The sequence below is a fragment of the Diorhabda sublineata genome, chromosome 8 (genome assembly GCF_026230105.1).
Source record: "Diorhabda sublineata isolate icDioSubl1.1 chromosome 8, icDioSubl1.1, whole genome shotgun sequence".
Taxonomy (NCBI): Eukaryota; Metazoa; Arthropoda; class Insecta; order Coleoptera; family Chrysomelidae; genus Diorhabda; species Diorhabda sublineata.
The window spans coordinates 8,743,905-8,770,688 of NC_079481.1; the positions used below are offsets into that span (position 1 = coordinate 8,743,905).

At 32.3% G+C, this 26,784-nt stretch overlaps 9 protein-coding genes across 15 annotated transcripts; 6 read left to right on the forward strand and 3 right to left on the reverse strand.

Annotated features, from left to right (window-relative positions):
- Positions 1-2,320: 2,320 nt before the first annotated feature.
- Positions 2,321-4,306, forward strand: LOC130447271 (uncharacterized). The gene is made up of 2 exons (XM_056783993.1): positions 2,321-2,451; positions 2,824-4,306. Exon 2 carries the CDS (start codon positions 2,824-2,826, stop codon positions 4,180-4,182), a length of 1,359 nt encoding a protein of 452 aa, XP_056639971.1. The 5' UTR covers positions 2,321-2,451; the 3' UTR covers positions 4,183-4,306.
- Positions 4,307-5,185: 879 nt separating this feature from the next.
- On the reverse strand, positions 5,186-11,956 carry LOC130447274 (cilia- and flagella-associated protein 45-like). Of its 2 annotated transcripts, XM_056783996.1 has the most exons (10): positions 11,749-11,956; positions 10,506-10,714; positions 6,931-7,015; positions 6,580-6,879; positions 6,399-6,520; positions 6,083-6,332; positions 5,844-6,017; positions 5,635-5,787; positions 5,344-5,576; positions 5,186-5,282 (listed from the first exon to the last, which is right to left on the reverse strand). In XM_056783996.1, exons 3-10 carry the CDS (start codon positions 7,006-7,008, stop codon positions 5,219-5,221), a joined length of 1,374 nt encoding a protein of 457 aa, XP_056639974.1. In that variant the 5' UTR covers positions 7,009-7,015; positions 10,506-10,714; positions 11,749-11,956; the 3' UTR covers positions 5,186-5,218. The 2 variants fall into 2 exon arrangements, with proteins under 2 accessions (XP_056639974.1, XP_056639973.1); XM_056783995.1 differs by lacking the exons at positions 10,506-10,714; positions 11,749-11,956 and having other exon boundaries at positions 6,931-7,051.
- On the reverse strand, positions 6,963-8,299 carry LOC130447278 (uncharacterized). Its single transcript, XM_056784006.1, has 3 exons — positions 8,027-8,299; positions 7,733-7,970; positions 6,963-7,672 (listed from the first exon to the last, which is right to left on the reverse strand). Exons 1-3 carry the CDS (start codon positions 8,225-8,227, stop codon positions 7,089-7,091), a joined length of 1,023 nt encoding a protein of 340 aa, XP_056639984.1. The 5' UTR covers positions 8,228-8,299; the 3' UTR covers positions 6,963-7,088.
- LOC130447272 (uncharacterized) lies at positions 8,213-10,865 on the forward strand. Its single transcript, XM_056783994.1, has 8 exons — positions 8,213-8,485; positions 8,537-8,672; positions 8,731-9,070; positions 9,134-9,492; positions 9,552-10,051; positions 10,109-10,185; positions 10,383-10,571; positions 10,642-10,865. The coding sequence occupies exons 1-8, from the start codon at positions 8,387-8,389 to the stop codon at positions 10,736-10,738; spliced, it is 1,797 nt and encodes a 598-aa protein (XP_056639972.1). The 5' UTR covers positions 8,213-8,386; the 3' UTR covers positions 10,739-10,865.
- Positions 11,492-17,427, forward strand: LOC130447276 (sex determination protein fruitless). 5 transcript variants are annotated; one of them, XM_056784004.1, is made up of 6 exons: positions 11,492-11,720; positions 12,925-13,273; positions 13,441-13,651; positions 13,852-14,032; positions 14,093-14,248; positions 14,333-17,427. In XM_056784004.1, the coding sequence occupies exons 2-6, from the start codon at positions 13,038-13,040 to the stop codon at positions 14,650-14,652; spliced, it is 1,104 nt and encodes a 367-aa protein (XP_056639982.1). In that variant the 5' UTR covers positions 11,492-11,720; positions 12,925-13,037; the 3' UTR covers positions 14,653-17,427. The 5 variants fall into 5 exon arrangements, with proteins under 5 accessions (XP_056639982.1, XP_056639981.1, XP_056639979.1 ...); XM_056784003.1 differs by lacking the exon at positions 11,492-11,720 and adding an exon at positions 11,939-12,083; XM_056784001.1 differs by lacking the exon at positions 11,492-11,720 and adding an exon at positions 12,019-12,434.
- Positions 17,428-20,285: 2,858 nt separating this feature from the next.
- Positions 20,286-23,273, forward strand: LOC130447279 (trypsin-1-like). The gene is made up of 5 exons (XM_056784007.1): positions 20,286-20,394; positions 20,457-20,544; positions 22,492-22,719; positions 22,779-23,028; positions 23,085-23,273. Exons 1-5 carry the CDS (start codon positions 20,364-20,366, stop codon positions 23,229-23,231), a joined length of 744 nt encoding a protein of 247 aa, XP_056639985.1. The 5' UTR covers positions 20,286-20,363; the 3' UTR covers positions 23,232-23,273.
- On the forward strand, positions 20,727-22,335 carry LOC130447277 (protein bric-a-brac 2-like). Its single transcript, XM_056784005.1, has one exon. It carries the CDS (start codon positions 20,978-20,980, stop codon positions 22,052-22,054), a length of 1,077 nt encoding a protein of 358 aa, XP_056639983.1. The 5' UTR covers positions 20,727-20,977; the 3' UTR covers positions 22,055-22,335.
- On the forward strand, positions 23,261-24,060 carry LOC130447281 (translocon-associated protein subunit delta-like). Its single transcript, XM_056784008.1, has one exon. It carries the CDS (start codon positions 23,353-23,355, stop codon positions 23,863-23,865), a length of 513 nt encoding a protein of 170 aa, XP_056639986.1. The 5' UTR covers positions 23,261-23,352; the 3' UTR covers positions 23,866-24,060.
- Positions 24,060-26,693, reverse strand: LOC130447275 (RILP-like protein homolog). Of its 2 annotated transcripts, XM_056783997.1 has the most exons (7): positions 26,289-26,693; positions 25,969-26,214; positions 25,701-25,898; positions 25,473-25,648; positions 25,211-25,312; positions 25,045-25,140; positions 24,125-24,912 (listed from the first exon to the last, which is right to left on the reverse strand). In XM_056783997.1, exons 1-7 carry the CDS (start codon positions 26,601-26,603, stop codon positions 24,801-24,803), a joined length of 1,245 nt encoding a protein of 414 aa, XP_056639975.1. In that variant the 5' UTR covers positions 26,604-26,693; the 3' UTR covers positions 24,125-24,800. The 2 variants fall into 2 exon arrangements, with proteins under 2 accessions (XP_056639977.1, XP_056639975.1); XM_056783999.1 differs by lacking the exon at positions 25,211-25,312 and having other exon boundaries at positions 24,060-24,912; positions 26,289-26,677.
- Between the last annotated feature and the right edge of the window lie 91 nt (positions 26,694-26,784).

Here is a 26,784-nt window from a genome sequence, read left to right on the forward strand (position 1 = left end):
AGGGTCGTCAGTACCAGGCAATTTCTTTAATATTTCATTTCTGTCTAAAGGGTATATACCCGTTACCCGAAAGCCACTTTTAAGGTTTTGTTCGCCGGTTTCAACGAATTTCAACATTAACTTCTTTAAGAGTTATGGAAACGCCTCCTTTGGAAGACCAGTTGTTCCTGTCGAGCGGTTGAGCTATATGCGTGGCAGTAAACATATGAAATCGAACATTATTTTCCACCAACAGTCTGAGAAATGACTCGCCAAGTTATTCCCGATCAATACTTTGACTCCTTCTTGATGTCTCGTGTGACAGAGAACCATGAGTTGTACGGTTGTATCTTGTTTTATCCTTCCATCCAGGTGTTCCAAAGGTTTTCTGCTTTGTGGACTACATACATTGGCAACAGAACTTCTGAAGCGCTTCCGCAAAACATCAAAGATATATTTGATTTTGAGTGAGACAATAAACGTTCTGGGTATTTCACCCCTCTTTTAAAAAAGAATTTTGTGGACCCAGAGTCATCCCATAAATTTGTCACATCGAAATTGTATATGCAATCCGGAAACTCCGTCTAGACATTCCTCAAGTTTATCAAAATATGCATTGAAAACTTCTTTAGTGGTAGATGCTCTATTTGGGTTAATATTTTGGGATTTTCTTAAAATTATTTTTCTTTTTATTTTCAGAAAGCCTTTAATCCAGTCGATACCAGGCAAATTATTGTTAAACTGCTTAACTGTCCTACCCATTTTGTCCAAATGGCTTTTCTTAATATGTCGTAAATCGTCGTTGCTTAAAACGTCTTTGTTCAGTTTGTGGCTTAACGTTCCTTTTGGGATGTTGTATTTCTTCGACGCCTTGGAAAATGACAAATTTTTTGTTTCGATTTCGCGGATTGCTTGTTCCATAGTATCAGTGGTGTAATTTTTGTATGATCGACTACCCAACTTTCTAACGTAAACACGCATTTTAAAACGGGATTTTCGAACTGCACAATCTAATATTTCCTAACCTCCCATATATTTTCGACGCAGACTAATATTACACGGATCTCTTGTAAGGCCCCTTTCACACCAAACGAATCCGAATCAATCTGGATCACTTCGAATCAAGTTGAATCTGATTCGTCATCTCCACTCTTTCACACCAGCTGAATCAACCTGAATCTATAATCTTTATAATCTTTAACTTTTAAAATTAATAACTCCACGTCCATCTCGTATGGTTGTTGATTCAAAACTGACCGGACGAGGAATCTGACAGGTTGAATCAAGTACGACCTCGAATCAAACCTGATTGAACCAGATTCGTCCGGTCTGAAGGCGGGAAGCCGAATCTTGGTCAATCAGATTCAACTTGATTCGGAGTGATTCTGATTGATTCGGATTCGTTTGGTGTGAAAGGGCCCTCAACACGTTGAATCTTGCCGTTCGATGTTATCCAACTTTTCCATAAAAATTACATTTTTATTTTATTATATATTATGTTAAAAATATTTCAGAATGTAGAATAAGGTTCAAACAGGTACTAATATCGTACAAAACTAGACAATAAAGGATATATTTTGTAGAAGGCCGGTTGCAGACCAAAGCTTCAGAGAATTTATTTCTCCAACTTTTTTTTAGAAACAAATTAAAGTTTTTCTCCTTAATTTTGAAAATCTGGAATGAAATTTCATAAGAAAGTCCAAGGAAAACATATTTACGACCCTCAAAAAAATAGATCGGTCCCAAAAAACAATTTCAGGCCAACTAATGTTTATTGCAAAATTTTTCAATGTTACCCTGGGGTTCAATGTAACCCCATTTTACGGTATTCCATTTCCGTCCAACCGCATTCGTAGTCACGAATTTATACATTATTTTAGGATCTCACTGTACGCAATAACTACACAAAACTGCACATTTTTGAAAAGAATGAATGAACAATTGGATCCGTTGAGAACGGAGTCTATATTATTTACTTATTACCAGATTAATACTGTTTACGTTGCGATAGGAAAATTGTTGGATTCGGGGTATTAAGGTCGATCTACGACAATATCGGTCGCAATTGAAGAACACCTCATATATTTTCAATTTAGTCGCTAATCGAGTTGATAAATTTACCAAACATCCGGGAGGATTGTTTTTTTTTTTTTGACCACTCACTATTATTATCCATATATTCTAATTTTCTACATAACTACCCCATTTTTTTTTGGAACGATTATTTTCTAGCAATGCTTAGAGATTAATAATAAACCCCTTTGATTATTCATCGATTTTTTTGTCCCACATTTTGTGACTGAGCAAACAAAACGCGTTTTTATCTCTTTTAGATTATAGAGATATGTAAGTAGTATTATCTCTTATTGCCCACGTAAAATTACCGCGGTTTTGTATCAGCCTTTCGTGCAAGTGAAGCGATTAACGAGTAGCGATCCGGTTTTCTGATTTTTCACGAAATAATTAGCTGTGGTAAGTGCACGTTCACGAAAGTTTAAACATTTTTATCGTTATATTTCGATCAATCATAAAATAAACAATCTCGTAATTTTATTTCTACGAATTTTTTTTATATCTACATACAGTGCGCTCATAAAGTAAAGTAACTTTCTGATGTTTCGATTTCTATTATTTAAAATTTTCAGCACAAAATGAACGCACCGTATAAAATTTAATGACTTTGATTGATTTTTTCGTAAATATTAGTATCCAGATCAAGGAATAGTAGTTTTTGCTATTATTTTTAAACAGAAAATAATTTGAAAAGAAAACAGTTAAAGATCCGAACGTCGAAACATTTTTACCGGTAATCCTTCTTTTAGTATGTTTTTTTGGTTATTTCAGATGAAGGTGATCGTGTTATTTTTGTGCCTAGTCGCTATACAGGTCGCATCATCGAAATCGGAGCTTTGTTTCAACAGCAAAGAAGAATGCCATTCGACGAACTACCAATCCTACGTCGAATGTATCAGGAGGCGACAAAAGAGATCCACGGAGTGCGACAACGACTGCGATTCCGGTAATTGTATAGATATATGTAACGAGTGCGATTGCGATTCCTGTAATTACAGCAGCTGCTCCAGTTCGTGCGGTAATTGTTGCAGCTCTTGTTGCAGCAATTACGTACCTTGTCACACAAATCACTGTTGTCACAAGACTTGTCATACTCAATGTTCGACGTCTTCTTGTAGAAGTTCGTGTAGGAAAAATTGTTTCAATAGCGTAAGAGAGCGTACGCAAGACAGGGAAGCGGAAGGTGGATTTCCAATTTCATATTCTCGCGAAAATACGAGTATAAACAACGTTAATCGACCTAATATAACGACGATAATCCACTTGAACAACGTCATTAACAACACCAATGTCGTCGACATACCGATCGTTCTTAACAATACGAATAATCAAAATATATCGTTATACAGCGAGGAAAGCGGCGGCGATCAATCGACTTCGACGGAAAAATGTTGTACCGTTATCAGTCCGCGACAATGCGTTTCTAGTCCGACGCCGAGGTGCTTCCATTACAGATCCAAACAATGCGGTCCATTTTGTACGGCAGATATAGTCCATAAGGAACAACAGCAAATTTGTTCGGTAAATTATCCGGGTGCTCAACCGGTTTGTTCCCAACAGATAATGTACATTCCTCAACCGCAACCTAAATGTACATACCAATCTGTCTGGCCGTACGTCTCGTGCGGTATACAGAAACAAGAAACATGCCACGGTTGTTATTCGCATTATTTGAACGGAGAGTCGAATAATTATTTAAACTGCCCTTCGCAATGCTACGACGATGGATTCGGTGCGATGGGTTCCCTCTACCGTCAAGGACCCGTATACAGACCGTGGTATTCGCACGTACCTTGCTACGAATGTTTGGGGTATCCGAATCCTTACGGTTTAGGTTACCAAAATATCGGAGGATATCCTAGTCCGGTATACGTTCAAAATATACCGTTGCAGCAAAACGGTGGTTCTATGATTCCCGTATTGAATTTAAACAACCCCCAGTTCGATCAAACGGGTGGTCTTATGGTCGAACTCGGACCGATTAATCAATCTTCGTACGACAATCAGAATTACGACGGAAGATTGGCCAGGGAAGTTGAAATTGAAGTTAATTATGAACCTTCGTCGATTGCTCAAGCGGAAGTCAAAATTAAAAATGAAAATACCACCGACACACCAAATGAAATTTGAGACGTTAACGTCATTTTTTGAAACATGAACTGAATAATTCGTCTAAAGGTATAATAACATCAATCAATGTTTTTTATTGTTCAATAGTATTTTTATTTTAGATATTAAACGTTTATTTTCTTTCTTTGGTGCAGTATTCTCTTTAAAAAGTTTTTTAAACAATCACTCAAAATATTACCACTAATTTATACATGTTTATCTTTTACTAATTATCTTTACTATTCAAGTTACATTCAAAAACAACCGTATAAAATGACGCAATTTTAGTAATTTTTTAACCAGACCTCGTAGATAAAAAGTTTATTTTCAATTTTACTTCTTAGACTTATTCATATTTCTTGCTTGATAAATCGTTTCTCGAAGTTTCAAAAAGTAGAAATTGAATTTTTACCTGTTCTTTGAGATCGGATAAGAAAAAAACACAAAATATCCGTCTAGACAAACAATACATTAACAAAAAATGGTCAATGAACTTTAGGAAGTTATGTTTTTTGGATAAATGAAATAATTTTGTATTTTAAACTACGTTTTAGATTGTAACGAAAATTGTAATAAACAATTTACCTAAATTAGTTATAAGTACACATATATCTTACCTTTAATAACACGAAAATTATTTCTCACTCTACAATCTAATACAAGATGGATACGAATTATTTCAAAATCAAGTAGGTACGATCGAGTTGGTAACACTGTCAACATTTTCTTCTTTTTTTTAATAGAAAAACAAAAACGTAAAGTGTCAAATGTCAATGACGTTATGTTTTGAATGTTTACCAATAACATTTGAAATAACCGGAAGAAAATGATTTGTATCGTTATAAATATTTCAAGATATCTAAATTATTTTGAAAAAATCCTAATACACAGTTTCAGTGTTATAAAAGTGCTTTCGATGATAGGAATACTGAATACGTTAAAGTAGGTAAGTACACTACACGACAAATTTTGTTTATTTCCATATTTTAAAGTAGTTCTCGAACGTGAAATAAATAAAACAAACTTAGTTGAAAAAGTTTTAATAGTAAGAAAACTTTCATTTTATCAATTTAATTTGCCTTTCTATATCCTTGATATAGTTTTCCGGAATGTGGATTTCCCTAAAAACATGGAAACGTAAAAACTGATCCAATCAAAATGACATTTAATTTCCGATCTCACCTCAATTTATTAATCTTACGATTTAAATAATCCCGCACTTGTTCGTCGTTTTTAGCCGATTCTAGCAGTTGAGCTTTGCCACTTTCATATTTCTCTTGTTGATATTTGTTTCTCGACGCTTCTTTCTCCTTGATTTGCTTCAAAATAAATTCCTTCTGTTTTTCGCTTTCTTCTTTACGCCGTTCAATTTTTTTCAATTCTAAATCTAGCAGCATCTTTTGCATCATGAAAACCTTAAATTTATATCAAAATGATGATAAAAAAGGATTTATTACAATAAAAAAAACCGACTTTATTCAGAGATTCTTCTTCTCTGGCTAACGCGACAGCTTGTGCCTTTCTTATATCCTCTATTTGCTTGTTTCTGGATTCCTTCAAATCTTCCACAACTTTCCGCCTTCTCAGCACTTCTTTTTTCTCTTTTTCTCTCCATTCCTTCTCTTTCTGCAATTTTTTTTATTTCCATAAACTTGAAATTCGATCGAAAACGTAAGTATTACCTCTTCTTGCGCTCTAACGGCATTCAATTCGTCCATTGCAGCTTTCATATTTCGTCTTTTGATTTGATCCACCGCAAGCCTCGCTACGTTTTTTTCTCTAGCCAATTTGACTAAATCCTTTTCCTTTTGCAAGGCTTCTTCGCGATCCTTCTTCATCCTCATAAATTCCGCAATCTAAAAAATGATAATAATCGGCCACCGCCATCCCATTTCCTAACAAAATAATCGCAAACTTTTACCATCATATCAGATAATCGATCTTGTTCTTCTCTTAAAGATTTGTAACGCCTCGAACGTTCGTTAGCTCGTTCGAATTCATCTTTTAACCTCGATTGAATATTCTTTTTCTCCATAACTTTCGATTCCTCTTCGCGTCGCCGAGCCTCGAAAGCCTCGTTCATCATCCTGCTCTCTTCTTCGATTTTTGCGGCTTCCAACATTCGATACATTTCGTTTTCTCTCACCTGCTTCTCAATTTCTTTGACATACCTTTTAATTATCATCAGCATATTGTTATTTAACAATTATCGTTTATTTATCAAAAGAAAAACTTACTTTTTCTTTTCGACTTCGGCAGCAGTTCGTCGATTTTCTTCCAACATAATATTTTCGTGTACAACTCGTTCCATCATCGCGTCCAATCTTTGATTCTCTTCTCGCAATTGTTTCTCAATCAACTGTAACGTCATAAATACAATTTCGTAATGAAATGTTAATTAATATTTTCCAATTTCACCTTTTTTTCGATAGTTTGCGCGTTTCTAATAGCTCGACATTTTGTCGCCAAAATTATCCTGTTGGCCTGTTTAACTTTATCATTTCGTTCCATCATCAATTCCTCCGATCTTCTGATTAAACACAGATTTTTATGCGCCGCTTCCGTTTCCACTTCCTCTAGTTTGCTTCCGGGTATAAGGGGCCGTATTTTTCGGGCTTGCAACAATTGACGCTTTCTGTTCAAACTCTCTTGTCGGATTTGATTTTCTCGCCGTTCAGCTTCTTCCAGCATCCTCATTTTATCTCGAACGGTCATAACCTAAATAATCAAATTGTACTATTTCTATTCTACCCACAAAAACTTTCTTACTTTTGCCCTCTTTTCGAGTCTATCTAACTCAGTCTTTGTTAGAAAAGGCCCACCGATTCGTTTTCCAAGATCCAACATTTTTAGTCTAAAAAATAAAAAATTTCATTGATCAAACTACCAGAGGGTTGTCAGGGAAACCATATTACAATTCAATACAATTATTTAATCAATTCACAAAGTTTTAGTACATTCGCGTTACAAAAACTCATACAATATAATTCATATAATAGAGTTCGAAGCTTCAATTGACAATTCAAATGAACACCGCAGATTTTTTTAATTCTCCTAAAGCTGCATTCATTTTCCAGCTCCGACAAATATCTTCTGATATCTTCTTCTTGCTCCAAACCTAACAAATGAGTTGTGCATTTCAATAGAGTTTCTTCTATGATAAAATAAAAAATATCGAGATTCTTTTCAATGAAAATATCAACTGAACATATTTGTGACGTCCAAATATATCGCAAAAATTTTCTTTCCGACTCATTAAACTTGTCAACATAAGAAATCCATTGTATTATCCTTTCCAAAATATCCATTTTCCCTAAATTGAGCATTGTATAACCCAATTTAACGATCTTGTCGCTATCACAGACGTCTTCCTCATTTTTTTGGTTATCACAAGATTCACTTTCTAATAATTTTTTTAAATGTTTTTTGTTCGTTCCGAATGAATATTTTTTCCTCACTTGCATATGATACTTTTTTCCAAGTTTCTCTCGCATATCTTCGTCTATCATTCCTAAAAATACAAGATGAGAATAAATAAATAAACCGTATCTATATAAACAAGAGAGCTTACCTCTTTTCCTAGCGTACGCTTTTTCTTTCTCGATCTTCCTCGTATAGTACTCATCCACATTTTTATAAAACACATTGTCTCTATACTTCTTTAAATCATCGGCTATATTTTTGTTGAAGTTTATCATAACTTCGCTTTCAACTGTATCAAATGATTTTTTGATTTCCTTTAACGAGCATTTCATATAATTTTCATAAGAATGGTGCAATCGAATTTGACAAATTTTATTAATGAATTTCTAGAGGTAAAAAAAACAAATTAGATAGTTAACACGGGATACGAAGAATAACTTACTAGAGTTTTGATCCTATTGTTAGTAGTACTATTATTAGATCCGTTTTGATAAGATTCGTAAATTATATCAGTCAATTTTTCAGCAATTACATTAATCGCTTCGCTTCGTTGTTTAGGGAAATCTATATCGATTTCGCCCTTCAACAAAATTTGGAAAATTTCAGTTTCGGTCATTTTTAATGTTAGGTTGGAATCTCTCATAAGTAAATAACCAATCCGTTATAATATTTTTGATGGAAAAAGAAGAATGACGTGTCATGTCACTGTCATTAATGTCAGCTGTCAAATAAATTTAGAAATTCTATTTACCGATTGTACAATTCGCATTTGATTTCAAAAAATAGGATATTTTTAATTGAAATGTCCCGAGTAATTAAAGATATCGAGGAACCTAGGCTTCAATACATTCTCAACGATGGAAGATTTATTTTAGATCCCTCCGTCGCCGATACAAATGACGTAAGTCGGGAAAATTGCAATATTTATAGTTTACTTTGAATAATTTTTTAGATAATATATACCGATGAAAATGAAGCAATTATTTTGAACGGCGAAATAATCCGAGAAGAAAATACGCCGAAATTTATTCTTAGCGAAGATGGAAGCGATTTGAACTCCTACATAACAAATAACGATAATAACGCAGGTCAGTTCTAAAGAATTTTGATAAAACGTTAATTAATATATTTTTTTACACCTTTTAGATGAAGTATTAATAGGTAATGTCGATCGAAGTTCGCAATACATTATTCAATATATAGATGACTATGGTAATATAAAAAATGCCTCTGATATTATCTATACAAATGAAGACGGGGTTCCGTTAACCCTCGAAGATTTATCTGCCCAGTATCGACCTACGGAATTAATGGAAATTAGTGAAAACTCAGAAGAAAATAGTTTGATGAACCTTGAATCAGTAGATAATAATTCTCGTATTATACCATCGAGCGATGAAGAAGATATAAATTCATCTAGGCTTATAAATTTTCAATACGCCGATCAAGAAGATAACTCCTTCGTCGCTATAGGTCCGGCAGATTGGTAAGTTGATTTTTATAGTGATTTCATGATTTTTTTTTTCATTTAGATCTTTTATTGTTGCAGGTATCAATATACGGAAAGTACGGATGTGGAATTGTTACAAGGATATCAAGGAGAAGATCATCAAGAAATAATCACCGTCTCGTCTTTATCTGATAACAACGATACAAATCAACTTGGCACCATCACTGGAAAGGACCTGATAACTGGTCAAACGATGAGTCTGGAAAGTTACGTGAATAAAATAAAAAAACGCATAAAATCAAATGCTCCCGATTCGGTAAACGGGAAATGTCGTAATTTAAACGCATTTTTAAACAAGAAATTCAATTTGGGACTGACGGTTGGTGGAAAAAATCTAATGGGTAAAATAATACGTGTCACCTCCAAGGCAACGTCTAAAAAAAATCGAGTAACTGAAGGTCGGGCAAATTATTTTCACACTAATATAAATAGATATTATATGAAATATCACTTTTAGGACTGTCAAACAAATCGTTGGATACCAAATTGAGGTGCGTTCAAACGAAACTCCTATCGAAGAAATCTGATCAGTTCCAAAGAATCTCTAATATCCTATCGGGTCTAATGAAAACCGAGAAAATCCAACGGCAATTATCCAACAAAAATGTACACATCAATTTGGTAGACAAATATTGTTATAACATGAGGAACATAATAGAGAATGTTTCCGTTGTTGGCGGTTACATGGAGGAAAAGGGAAACGGTTGGATTTTCGTACCAGATTCTCTCGCAAATGGAAAAAGGCCTAATATCCAATCGTCCCCCAACAAAATCGGAGTCACCATCGAAACAACGCACAAAAGGGAAAAGTCTTACGTAAAGGTGATGATCGACGATAATTTCACTGGCGACCATCACAGATGTCAGCATTGTAACTGTCTGTTTGAAAATGTCGATGATCTGAAGACGCACGTTAATGCCGAACATGCAATATGCAGAGTTTGTGATAAGAAGGAGGTAAAATAGATGGAAATTTGTACATAATAACAATAATTTTATTTTTATTTTCGATAGGGATTACAATGTCACCAACGGTTACATTCGGGCGAAGAAGTTAATTGCAACGCGAAATTTTATAAAAACGATAATAAGTAAGTTTCATATTTTACTCTAGTTATCGAAGAAAAATTGTAAATCAAAACATATTCATGCTAGTGATTAGGGTTGAAAAAGGCAACGTAACAGGACCGTACTTTAAGAAATAATTTGCCGTTTCATACAGCGAATTTGGTTGAATTTTATTGAATCATTTTGTATAAGACATTTTCTCTTATCGAATTTTTTTTAGGCAATCACGATTTTGCTGCGATATCGAATCGGCAAATCAAAAAAAATCCCACAATTCGCACAACGTTGAAACCGTTAAAAAAACCCAAATAAAATATTACGCTTGTGAAATATGCAAACGTACTTTTTCGAGGATGGCCAACCTCCAAAGACACGTCGCAATACATAAAAACGGCGAGCAACTTTTCAGGTAAACTGCTAAATTTGAGATACGCGCGATGAATTTTATTATCAATTAAAAATCGTTTAATTTGTTCCAGGTGCGCCATTTGTAGATGTTCTTACCAATACATATCCACTTTAACCAGACACATACTGAAGAATCACGTCCAACTGCAAAGACCAAATTTCGATTAGTAGTACAAAATTAAGTTTCAATGCTCAAAATTATATTTGACAAAAAATAAGAAGTAAATATTAAATAAATTGATTGATTTTTCTTTATATTTAGAATTCGTTGTTAATAAAATTTCATTTACATAAATTCATTGTTTAATTTCATCAACGTACCAAATTCCTTTATCCGGAACACAAAAACTACTTCGTAAATAAAACATTAGGGGTTGTTGCTGAGTATACAAATAGTAAATTTGAGGCGGGGGAGACATATTATTTCCATTAATTTAGTAATTACATGGTACAACTTACGATAAATCAATAAAACCTAACCTAACCAATTCTAAATAATTACCATCTTGGTTAGGTCTAAAATAATGGAAATAATATGTCTCCCTCGTATTTGTACCCTCAGAAACAACACCAAATGCGTGAACAATTTTTGGAACTATTTTTGCCTGGAGCCCCAATTTTAAATAATTACCAGATTTCCTTTCAGCAATAAAAAAAAACATTCGACATCAGGTCGATAAGTTTTATCCCCAATGAACTTGAAATCTATTCCTATATCAAATATAAAGTGGTAATTATACACGAATTATTGTCGAAATTTTTGTAGGTTCCCCGTTTTTCTAAAGACATCAAATATAGGGGTTAATCGATAAAAATACGTTCATCTATAGTTCAAATGTTGCGCTGGATCCGGTTCTGACCCATCGGAAACGACGAATTATCGCGTTTGTTTTTTTTTACTGTCACCGATATTAGATATGTAGTTAACATGAAAAAAATAATAAAATACGTACCCTAAAGTAAACCTCCAATCGACTAAACCAACATTAAATCTATCGGAATTCGTAAACAAACAATGTCGTGTATAGATCTTTATAATTAATGAAAAATATGACGTAAGGGGAAATAGTATGACGAATATTTTAAATAATTTTTATTATGACGCACACCCCCGGATTATGTAAATCTAGTGGTGCTACCACCCTTACGGGTATGTATTTTGTTTACTGTACACTCACCGTCAAATTTACATAAATATAATAATAAAATCACTAGCCTTCACACGAGTTAACCTTCGACGACGTATCGTTTTTTATTCGTTTCTTGATAAACGAATCATTTTATAAGGGATCGAACAAAGAGACAGATTTGCTTCGACTTTATTTTTTATTTTTTTTCACTTTGCCTTGGCCGTTTACTCTACGGACTGTATCAAGCCGGTAAATTGCAAATGGCCGCAATGAAAATCTATAAATAAATATACGATTTCCAATCGTTATTACGTTTTTAGTTGATGAAAAATTAGCGTTCGGTAAAGTTTTATGACGTTATTTGCAGTTTTATCCAAAAATCGGTAAGTGTTTAATACATTAAAACAAAATAAAGCCGTTTAAAACGAGTTGTTTATATTTTAAAATCGTTTCTACACCCCCTGCGAGACCAAGTAAATATTGTATAACGCCGAATCGAGTTACGACGTACGTATCGTTCCTTACATGCTTCTAACGTACGTTCTTATTCCCGACTTAACCGCAGACTTGTGTCTTAGATGATTGCCGTTAAGCAATATAATTATTTAAGTGATACATTTTGCATTAAAAGTTTTTATCGATCTTTTGAGAGTTTTTTAAGAGTATTCGAGGCGTATTAGTGAATTTTTTTATCAAAATTAAGCGATAGAAAAGATCATCTGTATACGAGTGATGTAAGTATATAGATTATTATTGCCGTTCAATGTTTTTGTTGTAATATTTTTTCATGGCATAATTTAAGGGTTAACCAAAATGGCGAGGCGTGCTTTTATATAATGTTTATTTTAATAATTGTTATTTTTAAACGTCACACTATATCTGATTCATATTTATGTTTAATGTTGCGAGAGAATGTTTTGTTAAAAGTTATTTTGTTGAAAATTGTGCGAGTGGCTGGAGCTAATTATAACTAATTAATGTTTATTTTCGTGTGGCCGCGCCGCTTCGTGTAGGTCGTGCTAACAATTTATTTAAACCTTAATCTATTTTTTGCAATATGTAGTCCACATTCTGGGAGGTTATGTTTTGACGGTAATTCTCTATAAGGTGTTTTGCATATAAACGTAATTTGATGATATGCACCCCCTACTAGGTACCTATCGTTATTAAAATGTTGAAATCGTAAAAATTCGTCCAAACTTTATTTGCTGTTTTTGTTTTTAGGTTTAGGACCATAAATATAGTCTTATTATTTTTTGATTAAATGTTACATTAAGGAAAAAAAAGTTTTTGAAAAAAACAAGAATAGAATCGAGTCAGTACCGATACGAACGGAAATGGTTACCACTCCTCCGCAACAGTTCTGTGTCCGATGGAACAGTTACCAATCGAATCTACAAAATGCTTTTCCGAAACTACTCACGTCAGAGCATTTCGTGGATGTAACGTTAGCCTGCGAAAATGAGATGCTTAAATGTCACAAAGTGGTGCTGTCGGCGTGTTCGACGTATTTCGAAAAATTATTGTTAAACAACCCCTGTCAGCATCCCATTATTTTTATGAAGGATATGAAGTGAGTATGTTTGAATTTTGAGTTATTTGTAAATTAAAATGTTAAGTAGTGGGTAGTACACGGGAGGACAATTATCCCTTAATTAATTCACTGTGAAGGCTCTAGAATTATATTTTCTTCTACTTCCTTCAATGCAATGGAGAATAAAGAAGCAACGACTTTTTTAGATTCTCCGAAATGCAATCTTTAGTAGATTTCATGTATAAAGGAGAAGTGAACGTAACACAAGACGACTTGCCATCATTGCTAAAATCTGCAGAAGCTCTACAAATAAGGGGTCTTTGCGGCTCGGATCAACTCCTTAATCCCACTTATTTTAACAATATCACTAAAGCTACAACTTCACAATATCAAGCCTACCCATCAACTCCAACAACTGTAAGTTGCATTCATAAGTTAATTATCAAAATTTTTGACGAATTTTTTTGGTGAACTGTAGATAGAAAAACTTGTGTTTCGCCAACCCCTGTAGACTATTTGTTTATCTTTAGCGCTAATAATGGTTGTTGATTATGAGTATTTATCCATCCCTATTTTATATTATGTGAGTAAGTACTGAAGGAGAATTGATATTTCAGCCGAAACGAGGATCCCCGGTTCCGAACGATACCAAAATCCAACCGAGTCAAGTACCCATGAACAAATCCTGTGATTCTCCCGTGAAGAAAGAAACCAATCAAATAACAGAAGGTTCGGACAGCGGGAATAATCATTCTTCTTCAGAATGCGATTCCAACGACGGAATGTTGCAAATAAAAGGTACCGATGTTGTAAATAATGAGATTTCGTTTCTAACGGATTCTTATTTTTCAATTGCAGAGGACGCCGAAGAAGAAGGAGACGAGTCGTATTTCGAGGGTGACAGTGAACTTTTGGATCAGGAATTAACCGAAGAGGACGGAACTATCAATACGGACATAAAGCCTCAATTTTCGGCTATAGCCAACGTATCTTGTCAATATGATTCCACTCAAGGTAAGACGGTATACTTGTAAATACAACCACAATTTTATTATACGTTCATCCATCATATAACAGAGAATTTTTTTTGTGTATAAGGTTCAGCAAATAGACGGATTCGAAGATCGGACGAAGAATTACGAAGGGCGGCAGAATGTATAACAAGAGGACAAACCTTCCAGACGGTCAGCGATCAGTTCAACATACCCATATCGACGATCCGTTTCTATATGGCGAGGAAAGGAATTTTGCCGAGACGTAAACGAGGTCGGGCGTGCGCCGGTCCGATGGGTATGGGCGTCGGTATGAGCGGGATTCCTCTGTCGACCTCGTATACGTCACCCGCAAGTCCGATCGGTCCTCCGTACCATATCGTTCACTACAAGTTACCGGCATTGGGGGTGTCGAAATTGAAATAAGAAAATATTTGCATGTATGTTGATCGATAATTGTTACCACGTTATTTCGAATCTTTCTCGAAACTCTAAATTCTCGGTACTACGTTTCTTTCTTTTTTTCAAATATATTAGTATTTATAGCTCACCCTGTATACAAATATCAACTGATTATTTGAAAATTGAAAACTATCATCGAGTTTTTGCTTGATAACGATATGATCCGTACTTTTTTATACCCTATACATTTAAGGAACATGAATTACAAATGTCTATCAGGGTACTCGGTTAACATTGATCTTCATAGACATACAAAATTCTGAAATTTGTCTTGACGTTTTTCCGTTTTTTTTTTGTAACTTATAGAAAAACTCTGAATAAAAATATTATCATTCGACACAAAGTACAAAAATATTGAGGCAGCTATTGTATATGTGCATTATTTATCTTTTATTTTGTGTCTGTGTGTATGTATGTGTGTTTTTGAAGAGTGTATTCTTTAAAAAAAAGACAGTCCCTATTTCTTTATACTATCCTCGTTAAAATAATGTTCCATACTTTTTATGTACCCCGTATAACTACTACTTCCAATATTTTACTCGACTGAAATCGTTTAAAAATTTTTATACATGGTGCGCCATAACTATTATTTGTGACATCTACAATTTTTTTCATAAAAACTAAATACAGTGTGTTGTAAAATGTAGGTTAATATCGTGGCCGCATTATTTATTTTTATCTTTTTAATGTTTTTCTTTAATTTTATTTCTCTAATTTTTTACCGAGATAGTGATCGAAAAATATGTACTTAAATAACAATCAATATTTGAAATAACGTGGCGAAAGTAACGATTTTTTTTTTAATTTTAAATTTTTACATTTTTCTTCTTTCATTCATTCAGCCCCCGAACAACTCTTGCAGTTTATCTAAACTATTATTTCTTACGTGAACATTTAATTGTGATTTTGAGGATGAGTTTTTCTTGTGCTGAATGCGTGGAATTTGCATTATTTTTGATAACTCAGTATTGCCATCATAATTTATTATTTTTGATCTCTTTTTTTAATTTATTATTTTTTTTCTCACTTTATACATCGCATATTAGAACGTAAGTATATTTATTTGCGCCAAATATTATTTTTTTTAAATTTAATTTATAAGCATGAAATAAAAAAAAAGTCTTCTTGAAAAATAATTTAGAAATATGTAATGATTATTAAAAATTAGGATGATAAAAAAATAATGTAGTATGTGAATTAGCGAATAATATCTCATACCGGATGGTTGATGAGCAGAATCACAACGTGAAAAATTGAAGGAAAAAAAAGTATTTGTACAAATTTTGTCTGATATTATACTAAAAACAAAAATCTCAACATATACTAGTCTACTTAATTTTTTTAAGAGTATTTTTTGCATTTTACATTATTTAGTCGTAGGATATGCTGCCATTCTTTTGTTTTTTTTAAACAAATTACTAAAAAAAATTTTTTGATTGACTGAATCAGAAAGAAGCGTTTATTTTTTATACGGTGCCCATCAAATCAATTGACGTTGAATAGAATTTTCATTATGCAGTAATTAATTCATGACATATCAGTGTCTTTCGAAAGGGGGGACACTGTATTCATTTAACAAAAAAATGATACGTCTTCGAGATATAATTTTAATCAATGATACTCAGTATGTACTTAGTATTAAATAAACGGACTGATCGAGTGGCAGCATTAATAATCGCGTAAAAGTGGTAAGAAAATTGTTTAAAAAAAATGAAATTCAATGAAAAGTTTTGAATATGCATAAATTTTGATACCGAAAAGTTTTTAAACCATTTTTCTTGCCCCATCCCGAGCAATATATTTATATATATATACCTGACAGACGCTTAATTATTTTCGTTCTTCCGTTTCCGTTTTTTTTTTCTTTTTAATTGAAACGGTTATACCAGTGATATAGAAATTATTTTTTAAACCTAATTTTTCATAGAAACCGCACTCACCTCATAGAACAAAAAAAATATTTGATGTCAAATTTTTTGTCTCCGCCTTCATTTGAACAAAATAAAAAAACAAAAACGTTTCCGTATATAAATGGGACAATAATATCGCGACGGTTAGGCTTGTTGTTGTTGTTTCGTATCATTAGACCGGGACATCGCGTATACAAAAATTTTTTAAAATTATATTTTCTTTTTTTTTGTGCGTGTGTTTTCAATATCGAGTCGAGTCAAAAAATTTGTGAATCGAAACCCTCAAAATATAACCACACAGGTGCCAGAAATATTTATAAAAATAAATAACAATCGGTATTGTTGTGTAATTAATAGATACAGAGATTATAGAGAAAAGAAAAAAAAGTCGCGATAATACCGGAAATTTTTATGGATTTTCTCTAATCTCCGCGTATTCTATAAGACTTTAGCTAAGGAAATAAATAGTATATAGATTTTTGTCTGATTTACTGTGTTATTTTTACAACTTTTCTTTTTTACTCGATTTTTACCAAGTTATTTTTTTTAGTTGTTAGAAATTTGTGTACTATAATAATCTTAGTGTAGTTTATCGATTGTTTGTTTCGTTTCCGTTTTCTGAGTGTACGTTTGACGATATTTTATTCCAGCTGCTCTCTTCTGTTCCTTTGACTTTTTCGCCCCATTGTAAATTGTATTATGTGTAAAAGTGCCATTTACAATATATTTTTCTAGTTAAATAGAGCGCTTACGTCTTGTGACTTAGACACTATATATTAATTATTATACAGTATTCAGTCGTAAATATACAAGTATTATAATACAAGTATAGCGTAGTTTTATTCCATTCATCCGCCTTACCACATAATAATATATTTTATACAAATTCTCTTCTATCGATTCGATTGTATAGACTATAAATATAAAAAATAAAGATTATTGGAACTGTTTGTTTATTACCATCAAAATAGTAATGACCTAATTAGAATTATGGAAAATATTCTATGCTATGTACACTTAACCGTAGACAACCATCCATACACCATAGTGTAAAATAAGTTGCCGAAATCAATATTGTTCTAAACATATATATAAGTCGATGAAGACTAATTATTTTTATAACTAGAGGTTTGGTAAATAATGAATGTTAGTTTCCGATATACCTTCTAAAGCAAGCAACCAACCATATACCGTAGTTGTCGAAATCTTTAGAATCTAAATATAATTTTATCCTTGATCATACTATTAAATTTTAATGACAAACATTGAAAACGTGGTTAAAGCGAATTAGTTAGATGAAAACAATACGAATCTAATGAGCGGTTTCGAAAATAATGATTATTAAAAACTTCAGTCATATCTTCAAAACAGGAATGTACAACGATGTCAAATTTATGATTTTATTAGTTATATTTGTCCCAATTTTCATATAGTGTGAATAAAAAATATGGAAACTTTCATAATAAACATATTTCTCGATAAAGAACGTCAAGACAATTATTATTAAGAAATTAAAAATACTGTACCGTATGATAAGTTGCGGATGTGACAGGCGCTTCCATAACACACTTTCGAAATTTCGTATCTAAAATAATTGAATATTATTAGATTGTTTCCCGATTTTGTATTAGGATAACAGAAGAGCGAGGAACCGATTAAAATTATTTGGTATGTAGGCAACAAACGAACGTGACATTTTATTATTTGAGAATTATTGATGAATATCACAAATATACTATCATTTTGCTTCACATATAAAAAATGTGAAGAATTTATAAAAATGGATTATTGCCATTCAAACAATACTAATTCGATTAGCTGATTGTTTTAAAAATTTGAATATAATTGATTAAAAATTTCAACGTAGACAACCAATTATACACCGCATTGTCGAATTACCTAAATAGTAAATAACTATAATGTTAATAAATTTTATACTCGTTGCTAAAATTAGATGTGAATGGAAAATATTACAATGAAGGTTAAAAATAGATTATTACGATAGGTACAATACCTGATCGAATGAACGTTTCCAAAAATTGTAATTTGAATAAAATTGAGAATTTCAAGCATACCCTCAAGAGTAGGCATCCAATCATACACCTTGGTGTAAATTGTTTGCTGAAATACATAAATAAATAATAAATAATTAGGGCATACCTATTATATAGTATTAGATGTATTTAAAAAATGATTTTATACTAGTTATTACGATTGAAAGTGAATAAAATATATTGAATTAATGGTTAAACAGATTATTACTGAAGACACAATACTGATCTCATAAGTTTGAAAATTGTAATGTGGATAAAATTGATTTAAAATATTTGAACTTACCCTTAAGAGCAGGCAACCGATCATACATAAACCGCACTGTAGTTGTAGAACATGAAAATCTAACTAATTATAATTAACTAAGATGACATTAAAATTGATATTATACCAGTAATTACTATTAAAAGTGATTAAAATATATTCAAATGATTATTGAAGCAGATTACTTGAACTGGAACCGCGCTAGAACTCAGAAATTATATCAGTTTCAAGGAAAAAAATTTATTAATAGGTGAAAATCCATGAAAATTTTTGGGAAATCGTATGCGAGTCATATAACGTATAAGAAAATACATCATACTACGTGTTTTTTGTTTGATGTGGGAATCTTCAGAAAGCTATCAGTTTCTCCGAAAAAAAAATCATTAAGGGGCGAAAAGTCATAAATATTGGATTTTTACTCAAACTCTAAAACTGATACGATTAGATAGCTGTTTTTAAAAATATTAAATTTGTATATAATTGATTTAGTCTCACCCTTAAGGAGACGCAACCAATCATACACAATGTTTAGAACTGGATGTCGAATAACACGAAAAAGACTATTAATAGTTTCAGACTTCGCTCGATAGACGGCGATAGAATAGTAAAATCATAGAATAAGTAAAAGGTTTATTGCAAAAAAATTCATTATTTTATCTATGCTAGTCGGGTTGCGGATCTGACAGGCGCTACAAAACACGTGCGTCCTCTGTGCCAGAATGTCCGGACCATATTTTCCTCACAGTTCTATGGGAAAATACATGATACCACGTGTTTTTTTTCGACACTTGGTATTTTGGTATGAGGATCCCAGAAAAGCTATCAGTTTCTCAACAGTTCGATACATTTAAAGCTCTTTCGAACGAAAAATTTCTTTCAACGTATATCTTGCTGGCGGAGACTGGTGGTAACCTAGAAACAAAAAAAAGGTTAAAAAATTGTCAATTTCCAACAAATCAAAGTTTATTTTGAAATTATTCAAATTTTAACACGCGGAAAAATGTAAAAAAGTGATATACACATAAAATAATATCCACAATAAAGTTTTATGAGCCAATAGTGGTAGTTATTACAGCGAAACTCGGATTTTATGGGCCATTTCATAGATAATTTTATTACTAAAATTAATACAGTGTCGTACAAAAATAGCTTCTTTATTAACCGCGTGTACCCCCTTATAAGACGATAATAGTCCGCCATTTTCTTAAAAGTTATCGACAAAAATAAAGTTGTTGGCATTCGGATTCGAAGGTAAACAAACACCATTGAAATATTAAAAGTATGCCACACTGCCGCTTATTATTCAAACAATAATTACCCATATTTTTTTTTAAAACGAAATTAAAAGTATATTCAGGCGATAAGGAATATGATAATAAATAGAATAATACATCGCAAGGTTGATAATAATAGAATTAAATTAGAGTTTGTTAAATAAAAAACAAAAATATGTTGCTGCTAGCGCTGTTGATCTATTTAAGTAAGTCTTTATATGAGAAAATCGAAACGATTTTCATTTGAAAATTAATTAATTTTTAACAGATTTATTAGATGATTGCATTGCTCGACCAAGGATCGTCGGAGGACGAGAAGTAAACATTACAGAGTATCCTTATCAATTAAGTTTAAGGTGAGTTATACAAATACTTTTTTCGAAAAAAAAAACACTTCGAAATTATACAAAAGGGATTTTGTGGTATTTATTTAAAAACTATAAAACAATCTCGTGTACTTTTTTTGCAAATAAATATAGGGGTTTCACATTAAAATCGAAAGAAACGTTCGAGTTACGATCGATTAAATTTTGGACACTTTCGAAACAATCGCTGCACATAATATTGAATACAATCATTTTCTTTACCATAAGAACAATTTTTAAACAAAATTCGTCAAATAATATAAACAATAATATAATAAAAAATCGTTAGAATTAATTGAAAAGCTGAAATTAATTCGTTCAATTTGTTTCTGTTATGATCGATTTCAACTAAACATACATAACCTCAGATAATCGTCCAAATCTCGATGAGTAGCGAGACTAGCGTTAATAGTAATTTTGCAAGATGAATTCGAAAAATGTTGGTACGGGTGAACGTTACAATTTACGTTGGAATAATTTCCACAACAATCTAGTGCAAGTGTTTTCGGATTTGAAAAATAAAGAACAACTAGTGGACGTAACAATAATTTGTGAGGAACAGCACATCAAAGCTCATAAACTAGTTTTAGCAGCATGCAGCGATTTCTTTATGGATTTATTCAATAACACGAACGTAGCACATCCAGTTATCAAGTTTTACGATATAAAATTATCGAATTTAATACAAATTATTCAGTTCATATATCAAGGGGAAGTGAAAGTATTGGACGTAGATTTGGAAAGTGTTTTGAATTTGGGGGAGAAGTTTCAAGTAAAAGGTTTATCTTCGGTCAAGTTAAAACATCAAGTAGGTCCTACAGGTGAATACGTCGCCCCGAAATCAGTGAAATACAAAATTTTATCACAATACGGTAAATCGATTCCAGATACAACGATCAATGCTAAAACAAACATACCTATAGTGGAAATTATCGACGATACTAACGTGGAACCTTCAAAAAAGAAAATTAAACTATCGGTAACGACAAAAAAAAATACAGACGAAATTATACGTAAAACTACAGAAACGAATAAAAAACCCATCGATGATACTACTTTGAGCACTTCAACAACTCCGGTTCGTAAAAATATTAGTGTTTTGAAAATCAATCAACCCAATAAAGCAACCATTGTTATCAAAAATTACGGTAAAATTCCAAATAAAGATACATCGCCGCCAATATATAACAATCAATTGTGCGCAAACACCACCAACAATAACAGTAAAACAACTTTGAAACAACAACCAAAGGAAGATACAACTAGAGAGCAATGCGATGATACAAAGGATAGATCAGATAAACCAAACGCTTTTATGTTATTTTCGAAAGAGTGGAGAAAGAAATTGGGAGTGGAATATCCGAATGAAGATTTCAAAAGTATATCTGTAAGATTGTGTGACTTGTGGAAATCGCTAACGCCCGAAACCAGAGAGTCTTATTATTTAGCAGCTCGTAAGGCACAACTCTCCATACCTCAATCAAAATCGGCTGCCACATAAAAAAAATGTATTATTTTGTAAATATTGTATCTATAGGCTCAAAATAATTTTTTGAAAGGATAAGAAGAATTTGTTTCAATTTCAATGATGTTATTAAATTGAATACAATTAAATTATTTGTTTATTTAATAAGAAAAGTGTACAATAAGACTACACCAATTGTATAAGCTTTTGTAAATTTTTATTTTCGTGTACATAATTAATATTATCGGATTTATGTTATCATTATACATACATGGTATGTGAACTGATTATCGCTTAATAAAATTGATTAGAATTAACAGGATTTTTTTTATTATTTTCTTTTCCAAACATAAACAATGTTAATTAATACAATTTAATAAAAAAATTTTAATGCTTTTCAATAATACTGACCAATTTCATTATAAATAAATTGTTAATATGATTGTATATGTTAATTTTAATTTGTTTTTTAGATTAAACAACCAACATATTTGCGGAGCAGTTTTAATAAGTGATCTTTACGGTTTATCGGCGGCTCACTGTTTTGTTGTACGTGGTTCTTATACAGTCCGAGCAGGAAGCTCTTATTTAACAGAAGGAGGTATAATTGTACCTGTAATAACGGCAATTTTACATCCACATCCCGATCCTAGAAATCAAAATAACGACATAGCGATTCTCAAGTTCGCCAATAGATTGAGGTAATTATAAATTGCTGTAAACCGTAACGCATAAATAACTTGTTTCTTTTTTTATTTAGTTTTTCATCTACTATTCAACCGATAAGTTTGCCGGAACAGGACGAAACTCCGATGCCCGGTTGGTTGGGTGTCGTTTCGGGATGGGGAAGCACCTCGAATCAAGAAGCTACAAACGCAACCAAAACACTCAGAGCCGTAACAATTCCCGTAGAATATCCGGAATGGTGCCAAAGCCGATACTCATACATTCACCTAACGAAAAGGATGTTTTGCGCTGGGTATAGAGAAGGAGGTAAAGATTCCTGCCAGGTAATTAAATAAACTCACGAAACGATTTAGTGTATTCGATATTTTTTCGATTTCAGGGCGATTCTGGCGGTCCGTTTGTCATAAACGGCAAATTATTTGGTATCATATCTTGGGGATACTTTTGCGCCCAATCCGGTTATCCAGGAGTTTATACCAATGTAGGAGCTTTTCGTAATTACATCAATTTAAATTCGGGCGTTTAATAATTTTTTTTATGTACCAAAAATAAATCACTGCTACTTTGCGATAACGGCGTTTCAATATCGTCCCTCGCGACGCGTTATTATCGATCGCGCATCGTGACGTTCGACGTCGATAACGAAAATGTACGGCGTCGTCGTATTTTTAATAAACTTATTTTTTACTAGCGTAAATGCCGATCCCTGTAAGAACGCGCAAGTGATTTCGACTAGTTACACCACTAAAGACGCTACCATACTTAAACAGGTAGCTTTCATATCGAGTTTTTATATTAAATGCGATATCGGTCATAGCAGTTATTTGTATACGGTGTTGGGGGATGTAATTTCCCCTGTGGCGTCCGTAGGACAAGGGAAATATCAAATTAGTTGGACTGAAGACGTCAAGATCGCACAAACCGGTGATATACTAGTTAATGTTTATAACGAAACCGGTTACAGTTTGTTGAGGAAAGCTATTAGAAATGGCGAAACCATTTCGAATGTACCCATTTTTACTCGGATTAAAATTAATCATTCCGGAATGTATGGTGGTCCGTGGATTTCTGGTGAACTGGTAGCAGCCGCTTTTTCTATAACTATAGCTTATATAGCTATACATTTTAGAATGAAACTCCTAAGTCAACTGTGTTTTTAGTTATTTCCATTTTTTATTGTGTTGTGATCTCACCCTGTATACGATTAAGTAATGATAAAGAAACCTATAAACATCGAAAAAATTAGTTTTATTATTTTTGAAACAAAAAAAATTGTAAATAGAAACATTAGGGGAGGTTTGGAGGGGAAAAAATGAGGGATGCACGAAATATAAAGTGAATAAATTTAACTACAATGTGTGAAAACTTTATTTCTAGATTACGATCCTACAGATAATAAATACGAACGTCACTAAAGTGCAAAAAAAACACCCGACTATCCCTAAAATTCGAATTATCAAGGATCAAATTTTTTTCAATATCCCGTACTAAATTATCTCATTAAATAAATCCTTTAAAATTTTTTTTGCAAATTAGTGTTTACAAAAACAACATGTCAATAAAATATACAATATAAATAAATATATACAGAGATTAATGGTAAACTTAATAATTTATTAAATATAAATCTATTTGGGAATGGAAACGATTTAATTGTGAAAAACGAAAATCGGATTATCAGATCGCATTATGCTACACATCGTGCTATTTTATTATATATATTTTATATTATATATATATATTATATATATATATATATATATATATATATATATATATATATATATATATATATATATATATATATATATATAGGGAAACAAAGCGACTAAAAATTTTTGATCACAATATTTTCATCTAATGAATCAAAAAGGGAAATTAGACTTGCTACTAAAACTTCTCTAACCGATATTTGTAATTTTTGGCACTGATTCTTTTTACTTTACTAACAACGTTCTAAAAGAGAGCTTCAATTTATTTTAATCAATCAATCAATCCATTTGTAATTTTTTGTCAATTTTACATGGAATGATGAACGTAGTCGGTTTCCAGAATTAGACAATATTCATAAAATGAATGGTGCGACGATAAATAATTATATGGAAAGTGGTTCGCTAGTCGAAGACAGAGCCATCTTAGACAAGGTGGAAAGACTACGTTTTGGAAAACTACCACCATTACCGCTTTCCGAAAACAACTTCCGAAAACTGAAACACCACAAAAAATAAAAATCGACATCAAATTGATTTTCTATATACTGAATTTACTAATATTCCGTTATTCCAATTCAAAGAATAAATCTGTACTTTAATTTTGAATTTGAAATGAAAATTACTTACAACTTTCTTATTCCGGATTCCGTGGTCTTTTTCCAGGGAGCATCATCAGGTTCATAGGGAAGGGGACCTTGGACAGGAGCATCTTCGTCCAAAGGTCTAAAAATGTATAAAAAACAAATAACTAAAAAATTACAATCAAGGAAACACAAAAGAGAAGAGAACTTACTGTTCTTCGGGAGGTGGAGTTTCAGGTTTCTTTATATTATCTAATAAACTTTCGCAAGTTGTTTCTACTTTATCCATTGTGGGGATAATTAGTCTTTTTGGGCTATCAACGAAAATAAAATGCAACAAAAAATAATATAAAAACAAATAAAAAATAAAAAGATTTAGCCGTTGTATAAATTAATTATAAAAATTAAAATAGATATATTGAACAAAACAATTATTAAAATTAATTTAGTTAAAATTTGAGTGGAGAAACTTACGTTTCGGCTTTATTTTTTGGTCGGTATGTCTCTAATTCGTCTTCTAAATCGCTTACTCTTGCTTTTAGTTCATTTCTCTCGTGTAAAATATCCTTCAACTCCTGCGTCGTGAATCGGGGTCTATTCGGATCGTCCAAATCGAATACTGCCATGTTACTAGGTATCGGAACATCGCCCTATACACAATCAATTTTTATAATAAAGAAATTTGTGTAGAAACGTATGTACCTTAACTAAATCTTCATTTTCCTTTTGTGCTAAACCTAATCGCTGTCTCAGAGCTGATATATCCCTCTGTTGGTCCTGCAATTGTACAAGAAAGTCTGCTCTCTCATCACAAAGAGTCCTCACTTGATTTTGCATCGATTTATGTTTTCTCCTCAATTCCCTACTAGAACTCGTCAATCTTTCAACTTGTGTTTTTAGCTATCAAAAAAAAAGATTCAATTCAATAATAATAACAACTCTAGTTTGAAATAAAAATAAAATTACTCACGTTATCTACATCAATATTTTTTTCTTGTAACAATTTTTCTTTAAGTTTAATTTCATCTCGATGTTTTTCAACAGAATCTTTTAATCTTCTTAAAATATCGTTTTCTGTAGTTGGAGTTACATTTGTAGGCGTATGATTGGGACTTTGTTCTTTAATTAATCGTCTATTTTCCTCTTGAAGTTTGGAAACCATCCCAATCAGTTCTTTAGTTTCGGAACGCCATTGCTCTTCTATTATCTCTAATTCCTAAACATATTTATCAAAAAGAAAAAACATCATTTTTTCATCCAAATAATAGAAAACGTTAATAGTAAACCGACCTTTTCAAATTTATTCCTGTACTCTGCTTTCTCGAGTTTGTCATTTTCCAGTTGAGATATCTTAGCTTGCAGCTCGTGTAACAAAGTATTTTCCCTTTCGTTTTTCGTAGCTAAATTCTCCAAAAGTTCTAGGGCATTAATTACTTTCGGCATAAGCGCAGTCATAGCATCGGCTCCGTGCTGATCTATTATTTTTTCACATTCTTTTCCAATATCAGATGCGATATCATAAACGTCCACTACCGTAACGTCTCCGGATAAATCACTGCCTTCATCCATTTTTGCGAAATACGAGAAACAGTTGCTTTGGGGCATTAAATAATTTATTCTAAAGTAATTTATGGAAATTTGAGGTCATTCATATTATAAATCGATTGATAAACGTCAACAAAAACAACTGTCAGTATTTGTAGGTTAAATTCATAGAGCTAAAATATTATTTTTAAATGGCCCCTTTCATTAAGACCGGTAGCTTAAGACACTACGGTGTAAATAA

Bases quoted from the DNA above. Each gene is read 5' to 3' on its own strand.
- LOC130447271 (XM_056783993.1), top strand. From the start codon at position 2,824: ATGAAGGTGATCGTGTTATTTTTGTGCCTAGTCGCTATACAGGTCGCA.
- LOC130447279 (XM_056784007.1), top strand. From the start codon at position 20,364: ATGTTGCTGCTAGCGCTGTTGATCTATTTAA. The intron at 20,545-22,491 runs GTGAGTTATACA...TTTGTTTTTTAG, and splicing joins CCTTATCAATTAAGTTTAAG to ATTAAACAACCAACATATTT. The intron at 22,720-22,778 runs GTAATTATAAAT...TTTTTTATTTAG, and splicing joins AAGTTCGCCAATAGATTGAG to TTTTTCATCTACTATTCAAC.
- LOC130447276 (XM_056784004.1), top strand. From the start codon at position 13,038: ATGGTTACCACTCCTCCGCAACAGTTCTGTGTCCGATGGAACAGTTAC. The intron at 13,274-13,440 runs GTGAGTATGTTT...CGACTTTTTTAG, and splicing joins ATTTTTATGAAGGATATGAA to ATTCTCCGAAATGCAATCTT. The intron at 13,652-13,851 runs GTAAGTTGCATT...TTGATATTTCAG, and splicing joins ACCCATCAACTCCAACAACT to CCGAAACGAGGATCCCCGGT.
- LOC130447281 (XM_056784008.1), top strand. From the start codon at position 23,353: ATGTACGGCGTCGTCGTATTTTTAATAAACTTATTTTTTACTAGCGTA.
- LOC130447277 (XM_056784005.1), top strand. From the start codon at position 20,978: ATGAATTCGAAAAATGTTGGTACGGGTGAACGTTACAATTTACGTTGG.
- LOC130447272 (XM_056783994.1), top strand. From the start codon at position 8,387: ATGTCCCGAGTAATTAAAGATATCGAGGAACCTAGGCTTCAATACATT. The intron at 8,486-8,536 runs GTAAGTCGGGAA...ATAATTTTTTAG, and splicing joins CCGTCGCCGATACAAATGAC to ATAATATATACCGATGAAAA. The intron at 8,673-8,730 runs GTCAGTTCTAAA...TACACCTTTTAG, and splicing joins AAATAACGATAATAACGCAG to ATGAAGTATTAATAGGTAAT.
- LOC130447275 (XM_056783997.1), bottom strand. From the start codon at position 26,603: ATGCCCCAAAGCAACTGTTTCTCGTATTTCGCAAAAATGGATGAAGGC. The intron at 26,215-26,288 runs GTCGGTTTACTA...AAATATGTTTAG, and splicing joins ACAGGAATAAATTTGAAAAG to GAATTAGAGATAATAGAAGA. The intron at 25,649-25,700 runs GTACATACGTTT...GATTGTGTATAG, and splicing joins AAAATGAAGATTTAGTTAAG to GGCGATGTTCCGATACCTAG.
- LOC130447278 (XM_056784006.1), bottom strand. From the start codon at position 8,227: ATGAGAGATTCCAACCTAACATTAAAAATGACCGAAACTGAAATTTTC. The intron at 7,971-8,026 runs GTAAGTTATTCT...TTTTACCTCTAG, and splicing joins ACAATAGGATCAAAACTCTA to AAATTCATTAATAAAATTTG. The intron at 7,673-7,732 runs GTAAGCTCTCTT...TTGTATTTTTAG, and splicing joins AGCGTACGCTAGGAAAAGAG to GAATGATAGACGAAGATATG.
- LOC130447274 (XM_056783996.1), bottom strand. From the start codon at position 7,008: ATGTTGGATCTTGGAAAACGAATCGGTGGGCCTTTTCTAACAAAGACT. The intron at 5,788-5,843 runs GTAATACTTACG...AAAAAATTGCAG, and splicing joins CCGTTAGAGCGCAAGAAGAG to AAAGAGAAGGAATGGAGAGA. The intron at 5,283-5,343 runs GTGAGATCGGAA...CCATGTTTTTAG, and splicing joins CGTAAGATTAATAAATTGAG to GGAAATCCACATTCCGGAAA.